Here is a 12312-nt window from a genome sequence, read left to right on the forward strand (position 1 = left end):
GGAGGAAGGTGGCCTTTGAGTAGATGCTGGGGAAAGAACATTCCGGGCAGAGGGAACAGACAGTGCCAAGGCCCTGAAGCTTGTTAAAGGCACAGCAAGGAGGCCATATGGTTGTCGCAGAGTTGCAGGGTAAGAGTGGGAGGAGGAGGAGAGTTTGGAAAGGTAGGGGCATGGGGTCGTGCGTAGGACCTGGAGGTCATAAAAGACTCTGAGGGAGACCTTGGGAGGAGAGTCTCATTCTCTGTCTTCCTAGGGGAGACTGACAGTGACAGGCTCACATGGAAGCCAGTGTGGGATGCCTCCACCAGGCCTCCTGGGCACTTGGCCCTGCACTGCGGGCAGGTGGCCAGGCTGCCTGGGGCTGTGGTCCCAACCGGCTCCGGGGTGGCGGGGCCTGGGTCCGGCCTGGCCAGTTCACTCTGGCCAAGGGCCTGGCTCTCCCTGCCGGAACACCCACCCGCTCCAGCCTCCCTCTAGCTCCAGTGCCATCTCTCTCCACGCCCTGCACTCTTTCCTCTCGAACGCTGTGCCCTCCTCTGTCTGTCTGTCAGGCTGTGTCTTTTCCTGGTGGCATCTTGCCACGTCTCTGCTTGTCCCTCTCTGGGCTGCCCCTGCCTTGACTCCCTCCGTCACTTTCCCTCCCTCTGCCTCCTCCTCTGTCCTTTGCTGCTCTCCGGTTCTGGTTCTCTTTCTGTCCTCCCTGGCTCCACCTCCACTCCATCTCTTCCTTGTCTCTCCTCGTTCTCTCTCTTTCCTGGTCTGTCAGTCATTCCCTCCTGAGGTCTCTGTTTATCTCTTTGTCTCTGGTCCTGTGTCCGTGTGTATGCATCTGTTTATCTTTCTCTCTAGGTCTTTATCTCTTTCTGTCTCTCTCTCTCCCATCCTGCCTGTGTCTGTTTCTCTCCGTGCCTCTCTCCAGCCCTGTCCCTGCCTCTGCCCCACTGATGATTTTCTGCCTTTCCCAGACCGCCTCTCCCCCCATTCCTACCTTGGTGTCTCCTCCTCTTGCTCTTCCTTGAACCCCAGGCTTCCCTTCCCCTACCAGCCCGATGCCCTCACCGTCATACTGCCAGGGGTGCCCTCCCCTCTTCCCCCCAGCTCTCCCCTCCCTGGACCTCTGCCCAGCCCTTATTTCCCCATCCCCAGGAGCCAGGAAAACCAGTTACGGGCCCAGCAGTGGATGCAGAAACTACACGACCAACTTGAGCTGCAGCACTTCCTCCGAGACTGCCACGAGGTAGGACCTCCAGCTGTGCTGGGGACGGCGACGCCCACTTCCATAGGTAGGGAAGCGCTCCCTGGCAGAGGTGGGGGCGGGGACGCCCCGTCTAAGTGGGTCGGGGAGCGATGCTCGCTCTGCGCCGCCAGGAGGCGCGCGGCGCCTGGTCTCAGTGCGCATGCTCCGCAAGTCGCTGCCCGCCCACGCGGGCTCTGGGGAGGGAGGGCCCCGGGCGCTACTGGCAACGGCGGCGCGCGTCCGCGCCTACGGGTCCCGCGGGGACGCGCGCTGAGCTCACCTTTCCCTTTGGAGATTTGTGAGAACCGCTCTACTCCAGGAGCGGGGAACGTGCGTGGCCCAGAGCGCTCCCAACCAAGGCTTTGCCCCTGTAAAGGTGCCCAGGAGTCAAGCCCCTTTCCCTCGGGGATTAGCTACACACAGGGATCTCCCCAAATCAGAGATGGTCCCAGCCCCCTTCCTTATTAGAGACAGTTCAGGAGACTCGCCAAGGCCCCCTCTTTTCCCTGCATTCCATAGAAACTGTTTTGGACTCTGGCCACATTAGGGATGGCCCAGTAAACATTTCCTAACCCCAGACAGAGATAGTCCTGGCCCCAAGCTCCTCCATCTGTGGCCCCCAGGATCACCCCCTCCCCCCCGTGATGACCCCATACCTAATTTCCTTCAACCAAAGGCAAGTCAGGAACCAGGTCCCCTGACCCCCCTACCCCCAATTAAAAGATGGTTTGACCCTGTCCATGTTGAATCCCATGGGAGATCGGTCCCCCACATATGAAACACAAGGGCCTCCATGCAGCCCCCCATAACTGAGTGGGCCGGGACTCAAGCCGTTAGAGGTGGGTCCAGGAACCCCCATTGCCCCTCACCCGCACTGGGAATCGTTCTGAAGTATTGTAAGAGATGTTTCAGCTCCCACTCCCATATCCTCTACCCCATCTGGTAGCCAGGAGCCCCAGCCTCTTCCCATTAGAGATGGTTCTGGAGGCCCCTCCAGTGCCCCTGCCCATACTCCCCGTCTGCACAGAGCTGAGGTAGCCCAGGCCTCGGGCACCCCCTTGCCGCCATTAGATTTGGTCCCGGAGCCCCCCCCCTTGAGACTGCTCTGGGGCAGGTAGCAATCATCTGGGATGGCGCAGAAGCCCCGCCACCCGGGGCTTCAGGGCGGGTGGTGAATCCCTCTCCACCCTCCGCCCGGCCCGCAAGGAGGCGGACAGGGAGGCAGGCAGGGGGCGCGCGCGGGCGGGCGCGCGGCCGCGGCGCGGGGGCGAGGGAGGGGGCGCGCGGCCGCCAGAACCTCAGCCGTCGCCGCCGCTGCCGCCGCCGCCGTCGCAGTGGAGGGGCGAGCGCCCGCCCGCCCGCCGCAGGGACGCCCCGCCGACGCCAACGCCGCTTCAGGTCCCGGGGGCGCCCAGGGGAGGGGGCTGGCGCGCGCCCCCGCCGAGACGGGCGGGGGAGGGGCTCGGGCGCGTGCTCGGCCGGCGGGGCCGCGGGAGGGAGGGGCGGGGGCGGTGCGGGGGCGGGCCGGGCTGGCGCCGGGACCCCCGCCCTGGGGGAGGGGCGAGGGCGCCGGGAGCTGTCCGCGGTGCTGGCGCGGGCGGGACTGGGGCCGGCCCCCAGGGGAGGGACGCGAAGAGGGGGACTTCTGAGACTACTCCTAGGGTAGTCTGAATTTGCCCTGGGGTTAAGGGCGCCTCACCCTCTCTAGGGGGCTCTTCTCTGGGTAATGGGGAATCTGAGGTTTGCCCTGGGGTTGGGGGAGTCTCAGCCTTTTGGGGGGGGTCCTTCCTTGGTCCCTGGGGGATCTGTCAGTCTTGGGTGATGGAGGCGAATCACTTTCCCGAGGGCTGTACCTTGGGCGATGAGCATCTCGGATTTGCTCTGCGTCTGGAGGACTCTGACTTTGGGGGGCTTTTCCTTGGTTGTTGGGGAGTCTGGCTCTACCCTCAGTGACGGAGGGAATCGCTTTGGAGGGGGCTTTACCTTGAGAACGGGGTACCACCTCCTTTAGGGGCTTTGCCCTCACTGAGGGCTGCGGTTGCCGTTGGACTCGGGAAGCTGCGAACTGAGTTGGGGGTTTCAGCGTTCTGCTGGGTTCCGGTGGGGTGCGTGTGTGCGTGGGGAGTGTGAAGCTCGCCTGGACCCCTGGGGAGCAAATGCTCAGGGGGTGTGGGGTGGGGTTTGGCCAGCTTGGGATTTGTCCTTGGGTAGGACTGCAATCGCCTCTCGGGACCGCGGAGGCAATAGCTGGAGTCCGGTATTTTTTTTTTTTTTCCTTTTTTGCAGGAGGGAGGAGGAGGATCTTGTGACTGGAAGGGGGGAGGAGACGGGGGAGGAGCAAACTGTCCCAGGTGCCAGGTTTGGTCATGAGTGGGGAGGTTCTAGCTTGGGGACAAGTCCTGTTTTTTTTGGTGTTTTTTTTTTTTTTTTCTTTTTCCAGAGGCCGGGTTGGTATGGGGGGAGGCTCAGAAAGCAGCCTTGTGATTGGTCCTGCCCAGGACAGTGAGAGGGGCCCACTCTTGGTGCTGGCATTTTGGATGGCTGGTTTTATTCCTGGGTGGGAGGACTAGGACTGGCTTGGGGAGGGGGCTGACTGGGTTGAGAGGTTTGATGTGATCCACCTTGGGGAGTCTGGGTCTAGATTTTTGGGTAGACCGGTTTGGGGAGCCAGAAGGCAGCCTTGTTGCCTGAATTTGGGGGTTGGCTTGGATTTCAGGCTCCAACTGAGCATGCTTTGGGGGAATTGTGGTCTTGGAGCCCCGGGGCTGGATTTGGGGAGCCTTGTGGGCTTATTGGGGTACTGGATCTTAGTTGTAGAGGATGAGCCTACTCCACACTGGAGTGGCTGGTTTGGAGGGAGTTAGACTTGGCACTAGTTGAGAGGTTGTTTGGGGGGTGATCTGGCCATATTGGGGGGCTGGGGATAGATGTAGGGGCTTCGTTTGATACCCTGAGGGATGGTTGAGGATCTTGCATTGGCCCTTATTGGGAGCGGTTGAGCCTGAATCAAAGGGTCTAAGTGTTGCTATGGGGGGGAGGCTGGGGATGAATTGGGAGTTAGCTACATGAGGTCAGAGAGCTTGTTTTGGGGGGGCAGTGATTTGGCCCCAGCAGGGAGGAGGCTGACTGGCCCCAGGAGCCTTGCCTGGGAGGAGGTTGAGGGGAGTTGAGGAGGCTGCCTTCAGGACAGGGGAGCCAAAGGATTGTGCCTTCTGGGGACTCTCCCATCCATTTTCTACCCAGGAAAGAGCTTGTGCTGTTCCCCCCAACATAAAGGTTTTTCCATCCCTTCCTCCTCCCCTCAACCCTGGCAGCCCAGGCTTTGAACCTGGGACCTTCTGGAGGGGGCTGTGCCAGGTTGTGATGACCATCTGAGCCCTCCTACCCTGTCCTGCACAGCTGGATGGCTGGATTCACGAGAAGATGCTGATGGCGCGGGATGGCACGCGGGAAGACAGCCACAAGCTGCATAAGAGATGGCTCCGGCACCAGGCGTTCATGGCCGAACTGGCTCAGAATAAGGAGTGGCTGGAGAAGATCGAGAGGGTGAGGACGCAGAAGGCCCCTCTGCCCGTGCCAGGTGTCGGAGGCCACTAGGGAGCCCACGACTCATCTTCTGCACCCTCCGCCACCATCCTGCTGCGCTCGCCCCCCTGAACTGGTTCAAATCAGCTCCATATCTGTTCCTAGCAGTTCGTGTAACCTCATGGAGCCTCAGTTTGCCCACCTGTAAAATGGCCAACATCTTGTCTGAGCGGTGCCTATATCCTCCTGTTTGTTAAACATTTCACTCCTTCCTATAAGCTCCTACCAGGCTACCTTCTATACCCTTTGGAGCACCTAAGATGGAAGGTCAGGTGCTGAGACAGCCCCAGGAAGCCCAAGGTTAAAGTAAACTTTAGATTCTTACAGCCCTGGATTCTAATTGTATCTGTGCCTGTTACAGTCTATGGGCCTTGGGGAATTGTGTTAACCTCTTTGAGCTTGAGTTTGCTCTTCTCTAAAATTAATTAAATAATAAATATAACCACTTCCCTGGCTCTTGTGCCCATAAAGTGCTTAACACAAGGCCAAGCACCTAAGAGCTGTGATGATTATGATATTGTTACTTTTAAATGTAATATAATATATGTAGCTCTGGGCCACCAAGGAGCTTAATTTCTGAGGGACTCAGGCAGATTTTTTGCTGTAGGTCTCCACCCCCAGAACTTCTCCCTACTCTAGCTGAACCCCTAGACCTGCAGACCTGGAGGTCTACCCTACTCTTCTGACTCAAACAGAGAGCCCCAGGTTGGCCTTTAACCCTTAAATGGCCATTCATGGCCCACAAAGTGACATGTGGCAAAGCCAACCAACCTTCTTGACTTTGAGTTTAGTAGAAGTTCATTGTCTCTCTGCCTCTCTCACTCTCTTTTATCTCTGTCTCTCTCCTTGTCTGTCTCATGGTCCCCTCCATGCATTTCTGATTGTGTGTGTGTCTCTGTGTCCATTGCTCTGTGACTGTCTCTCCCTGTCTCCTTCCATTGTCTCTGTTTGTGTCTCTTTTCTCTTCCTCCACCTGTCTCCTTCCTCTCACCTATGTCTGTCTGTCTCTCTATTTTTGTCTCTTTTCCTTGGTTCCTTCTATCTCTGGGTGTGTATCTCTGCATCTACCCCTCTGTCTCTGTCTCCCTGTGTGTCTCCAACTTCCCACCTCTGACTCTCTCCAACACTTATCCTTGTATCCTGTTGCCCTGCCATACTTCTCTGTCCCTCCCCACTGCCCATCCCCTCCTCCTCATTTCCTGCCATCCGCCTGCCTGGGGCAGGAGGGCCAGCAACTGATGCAGGAGAAGCCAGAGCTGGCCGCCTCTGTGAGGAAGAAGTTGGGTGAGATCCGGCAGTGCTGGGCTGAGTTGGAGAGTACCACCCAGGCCAAGGCGCGGCAGCTCTTTGAGGCCAGCAAGGCTGACCAGCTAGTGCAGAGCTTCGCTGAGCTGGACAAGAAGCTCCTTCACATGGAAAGCCAGCTGCAAGATGTGGACCCTGGTGGGGACCTGGCCACTGTCAACAGCCAACTCAAGAAGCTGCAGGTACCGCCTGGCTGGCCCAGATGGGGGCTCCCTACACTGCAGTGGGGTTGAATCAGGGTCAAACCCCACTCAAGGTATTTCAAAGAGAGGGTATTTAATGTAGGGATTTATTTCAACTGTGTGGGAGGGGCTGGAAGAACAGAAAGGGAATACTGAAGCAATCTAACTAGTAATAACTGTTGCAAACAGCCACCACCCTCCAGGGCTGGGGTCCCCAACCCCCAGTTAGGGACCGGGCCACAGAGCTCCATCCTGCCTCCCATTTGTGGTAGAAAAATTGTCTTCCATGAAACAGGAACCAGTTGGTGGGGAAGGGGGGCGCACAACAGGAGGGGAGTGGCAGGTGAGCAAGTGAAGCTTCATCTGTATTTGCAGCCACTCCCCATTGCTTGCATCGCCACCTGAGCTCTACCTCCCCCTCCCTCCTTTGCCCTCCGTCCATGGAAAAATTGTCTTCCATGAAGCTGGTCCCTGATGCCAAAATGGTTGGGGACCGCTGCTCTAGGGTATGGAGTAACAAAGGGAAAAGAAAGAGTTTAGAGCCACAAAGCAGTATGTTAGCAACCAGCATGCTGAAGGTTTTGTAGGACCCTGTCGCCTGTTCCTGAATGGAGAAGCCAAGATCCAGAGGTAGGGCAATGGCTTTCCATAGAATATAGTGACATTCATTGAGTACTTCCTCTACTCATCTCTGGGCTGAGCAGCCACTAATCCCTCCCAGCCACGCTTGGAGATTGATAGTCATTATTGCCCATTTTACTAATGGGGAAACTGAGGCACAGAGGGTTAAGTGCCTGGCCCAAGGACACACAGCTAGCCAGCATCTCTCTTATGAAACAGGGGGTTTTAGAGAACAGGCACAGTGTCTGCTTTATCTCTGCTCCCAGCTTGGAGCCGGCTGGCGCTCAGTCCATGACAGCTCACGTGGAATGACCGCAGGCAAATGTAGGCTTTATTTTTCACCTTCCAAGGTGCAATGGCTCCTGCCTGCATGTGCCAGGAACAATGCCTCATGGTGACTGATGGGAAACCACAGCTCCAGGAGGTAAATTACTTGCCCAGGGTAGCAAGTGGCAGAGCCTGGATTCAAATCCAGTTTCCTCAACTCTTCACTCCTCCTTTCTGATACACCTCCTGTATAAGTTATGGTTATAAAGTGCTTGGCATAGTGGGGGGGAAAAGTAGACTAATAATAAATGCATGATGACAGTGATGAGTATTTATTCATTTACCTCTGCATCAAATATTTACTGGGCATCTCCTGTGTTACCAGGTACTTTTCTAGGTGTTGGAATATAGCAGGGGGCAAAATGGATGAAAAATGGCTGCTTCATGGGGTTCACGTTCTGATGGGGAAGGCAAGCGAAAGCGCAAAAGACAAACAGATCTGAATGTGATGACCAATGAAGTCACAATTATACTTATTTATTTAATCTTATTTTTAATTTTTTTGATAGAGATGGAGGGTCTCGTTATGTTGCCCAGGCTGGTCTTGAACTCCTGGCCTCAGGTGATCCTCCTGCCTCAGTGTGAGCCACTTTACCAGGCCTCATTACTTTAAATAGACCAGTAGTTTTCAAATGTGTTGGTCTGCAGGACCCCTTCACACCCTTAAAAGTTATGGAGATCCTCAAAGAGCTTTTGTTTGTGTGGATGAGACCTATTGATATTTATTATATTAAAAATGAAAACTGAGACATGTTTAAATTATTGATTCACTTTAAGACAGCAATATTAAATTCATCACATCTTAACTCAAGTAGCATTCTTTTATGAAGAATAGCTACAGTTTCAAAAAAAAAACGTAGTGAGGAGATTGGCATTGTTCTCATTTTTGCAACTCTTTCATGTCTGGAAGAGAATACAGTCGGCTTCTCACATCTGCTTCTGCGCTGGGTCAGTTGCGTGAGCTCAGGTCATCTGGTCTGTGAATAACCATGCGGCATACGTACTTGGGAGAGAATGAGAAATAAAGGCAAATAACATCTTAGTATTTTATAAAAATAGTTGTAACCTGGCAGGTGCCTTGGAAAGATCTCAGGGGTTCCTAGGGGTCCCCAGACCACACATTGAGAACCACTGGTGTGCCAGGTACCGTTAACCCTTCTCCCCTCCCCAGCAGCCCTATAAGGGAGGTGCTGTCATCATCCTCATTGTACCCACGAGAAGACCACACAGCACAGCAAGGATCTGTGTCCCATACAAGGTCACACAGCTACCAAGTGGCCATTCAATGCTACATTTAGTCTGTCTGTGAGCCTCTGTCTTCTCTCTGAAGTGGGACCCTTCAGTGCTGGCCTCCCAGGGCCAGGGGAGGTTGTGCCCAGAAAAGAGCCACTTAGCGCAGCGCCCAGAATATGGTGAGCCTGCAAGAAGTGGGGACCTCTGACTGCCAGGGTCCCAGCCAGAAACAGAAGATGTGCTCAACTGAGGGAAATTTGACAAGGGCTTATAAAGTGTTCCTTTTTCCCTTTATTTTTGGTTCCTTTCCTTTCTTTCTTTTCTTTTCTTTTTTTTTTTTTTTTTTTTTTTTTTTTTTGAGACAGGGTCTTCCTCTGTTACTCTGGGTAGAGTGCAGTGGTGTCATCATAATTCACTGCCACCTGAAACTTCTGGGCTCAAGCGATCCTCCTGCCTTAGCCTCCCAATTAGCTGGGACTACAGGCATGTGCCACCATGCCCGGCTAATTTTTTCTATTTTTGGTAGAGAGCTCTTGCTTAGGCTGGTCTCCAACTCCTGACCTCAAGTGATCCTCCTACCTCGGCCTCCCAAGAGTGCTAATGTTACAGGTGTGAGCCACGGCGCCTGGCCTATAGAGTGTTTCTAGACTAAGGTGTGAGCGGGGCATGGGGAAGGCACAAGGAAGAGGATGGCCCTGTGGGGCTAGCAGTGGGGAGCCTTCACCCCACCCCCACCCCCAGTGCAAGGCAGCTGGGAAGGAGAGGTTTTTGGAACTGAGAAGGAGAGGGTCGCCAGACAGGAGCTGGGACCCTTGGTCAAGAATGGCGGCCAGCCCGCGGCACTGCAGCAGGGAGGGGCTGGGGAACTAACACCCCAGCCTGACTCTCCTCCATCCGTGAGTCCACCACGGCCGGCTTCATGGGCACTTGGGCATGCAGTTGCACAGGGGCCCACACTCGGTTTAATGCCCTACTATTGGAGTCTTGAAATCCTTAATAAAGGTTGAACAGGAGACCTTGTGTTTCCATTTTGCACTGGGCCCTGAAAATCACGTAGCCAGTGTTGAGCCTAACCCGCCTGGACAGCAATGGGTAGGGGGAGCCGGCCGATTCGGTCCGTACCGGTCACCCCCTGGGGCACAGAGCAGGGTGGAGAGGCTTGGACCATGGGTCAGGGGGGCAGTTAAGACATCCAGCACGGCAGCAGCTGTTGCCAGAGCTGTTAATGATCTTACCACGATTACCGATCCTTCCCAAGCAGCGTATTGCAGTGGCCAAAGGCAGAGACTCAGGGCTCAGGCAGCTCTGGGTTTGAATCTTAGCTCTGCCGGTGGTCACTAGCTGTGTGATGCTGGGCAAGTGGCTTTGTCTGTCTCGCTGAGCCTCAGATGCCTCCTCTGTGATAGGACAGGCACGCGCTTAGCCACCGTGGGAGACAGCAGGGGACAGCAGGGCCACGGGAGGCAGCACAGCATCTCCAAGGGCCTGGATGCTGGAGCCTGGCTGCCTGGGGTCAAGCCCTGGCTCTGGGCTTTACCAACTGGGTGGCTTGGGGAAGTGACTACCTCTTTGTGCCACAGTTTCTTCTTCAGTATAACGGGCATGATATTAGTACTGACCTTACAGGGAGTCTTGAAAATGAAGACACATAATGAAGAAACGTTAAGTAGTTTCAGGCCAGCGTGGTGGCTCACGCCTGTAATCCTAGCACTCTGGGAGGCCGAGGCAGGGGAGGATTGCTCAAGGTCAGGAGTTCAAAACCCACCTGAGCAAGTGTGAGAACCTGTCTCTACTAAAAAAAAAAAAATAGAAAAGAAATAAATTGGCCAACTAAAAATATATAGAAAAAAATTAGCCGAGCATGGTGGTGCATGCCTGTAGTCCCAGTTACTTAAGAGGCTGAGGCAGGAGGATCGCTTAAGCCCAGGAGTTTGAGGTTGCTGTGAGCTAGGCTGACGCCACGGCACTCACTCTAGCCCGGGCAACAGAATGAGACTCTGTCTCAAATAATTCAGAATTGTCTCAATTCAGAATTGCTGACCCAACAAACCTAACAGATTCAATATTTGTTTACAGGTCTTCACTTTTACATCAGTTATCACCCCACCTTTGCTTTAGTTATGTTTTTTTACGTGATACACAGAAATTTCATTTGTTTCTAAGGAGCATTTCACCCTCTCCATATTTTATTTATTTTATTTTATTTTTTTTTTAGATGGGTTTTTGCTCTGTTAGTCTGGAGTACAGTGGCCTGATCATAGCTCACTGCAGCCTTGAACTCTGAGGATCAAGCTGTCCTCCTTCCTCATCCTCCCCAGCAGCTAGGACTACAGGAATGCATCACTATGCCCGGATAATGTTTTTGGTTTTGTTTTTCTGTAGACACAGGGTCTCGCTATGTTGCCCAGGGTGGTCTCCAACTCCTGGCCTCAAGCCATTCTCCCGCCTCAGCCTCCCAAAGTGCTGGGATTACAGGCGTGAGCCTTCCATGCTTTTTAAAAATGTATTTTTTTGGGGGGGTGGGAATGTCACAAAATGTATTTTGTGACATATTCCTGTAGTATTGAAAGTTAGAGCTGTCTTTGTGTCACTGGATCTTGCCAGACTGCTTGCCCGGGTCCTTATGCCAATTCATGCTGTCCCCCCAGCCGCAAATGGGAGTTCCTGTTTCCCCCCGTCCTTGTCAACACTTGGTATCTTCAGACTTTTTAGATTTTCCCCAGTCTGATGGGTGGGAAGTGATATCTCACTGTGGTGCATGCATTTTCACTTTTTTGATAACTGGCAAGCTTGAGTGTCCTTGTCCCTTTTGGTTTTCAGAGGGGGGATTTGGAGGCAGGCCTCAGCACAGGATTCCTGGGTCCTTTTCCTGGCAGAGGGAGCCCAAGGCGGAGAGTGACTGAGTGGGCCTCAGTCCCCAGATGGAGCCCAGCTGGGCCTCAGGAGCTGCTGCTGGGGACAGGAGGAACCTGCCCGGGCCCGAGTGTCCCCAGCACTGGGCATATGCAGGAGGGAGGGTCTGCCGCCTTCCTGGCACATTTCCTGGCTGCCCCACCCCTCAGGTCGCCACGGGGACCAGGCTGGGCCGAGGGAGGTGCTGGCTCAGGGTCTGGGGGATGTGGATGTGTGAGTGATCTGTCCCCCTCTGCCTCTCTCTGGGCCAGTCTCTCAGTCCTTCTCCCCCAGCCTCTTTGTGTCTCTTTCTCTTAGTGACTTTTACTTTCTCTCTGTCTCTCTGCCCGCCTCTCTGTCCTTCTGTCTCCGTCTCTGTGTCTCTCTCTCTTTACGTCTCTCTGTCCTGCTCTCTCACGCTCTTCTCTCTCTTTGTATTTTGATTCTCCTCCCTCCCTGGTATCTGTCTTTGTCCCTTGTGTCCTCCCTGTCGTCCCCACCTCAGCCATTGCAGCAGAACTCCCTGGATCCCACATCCCAGATCGAGGCCATGTGACCCAGAGAGTCCTCTCTCAGGGCCTGCTGCCAAGCTGTCCTTACTGGCCAAGGGGCCAGATGGTGGAGTCCCAAGGCCCAAGTCCCAGCCCTCAGGGGCCCAGCCAGCTGGTCTGGCTCAGCCTCAGGCTCCTGCCATCTGAGGGGGACCAGCCAGGGGAAAACTAGCTAGAGGCTTTGCAGCTGCTGGGCTGAGTCCCTGGGGTCCCCTTGTCAAGCCCACCCAAACCCTAAGCAAGGCTCCTTCTCTGTCCTATGTTTCTACATCCAGCTCAGCATGGCCAAGGTTCGAATCCCCATTCCACTACTAGGTGACTGCGGGCACGTGGCCCCCCTTTCTGAGACTCACCGCCCCCAATGATAGAGAAGCAGAGT

The 12312-nt window shown here is 54.8% G+C and overlaps 1 protein-coding gene across 2 annotated transcripts in view; it reads left to right on the plus strand.

The window, feature by feature from the left end:
- Window positions 1-12312, plus strand: part of SPTBN4 (spectrin beta, non-erythrocytic 4) — a 79309-nt gene that overhangs the window by 39169 nt on the left and 27828 nt on the right. The window contains exons 19-21 of one of the 2 annotated variants that reach the window (XM_075993097.1): window positions 1147-1237; window positions 4637-4783; window positions 6046-6309. In XM_075993097.1, coding sequence (XP_075849212.1) covers window positions 1147-1237; window positions 4637-4783; window positions 6046-6309 — 502 coding nt within the window. Of the gene's footprint in view, window positions 1-1146; window positions 1238-2533; window positions 2636-4636; window positions 4784-6045; window positions 6310-12312 lie in introns of those variants that run through there. The other variant, XM_012774560.3, reaches the window with a different exon arrangement.

This window comes from Microcebus murinus, chromosome 16, assembly GCF_040939455.1.
Source record: "Microcebus murinus isolate Inina chromosome 16, M.murinus_Inina_mat1.0, whole genome shotgun sequence".
Classification (NCBI taxonomy): Eukaryota; Metazoa; Chordata; class Mammalia; order Primates; family Cheirogaleidae; genus Microcebus; species Microcebus murinus.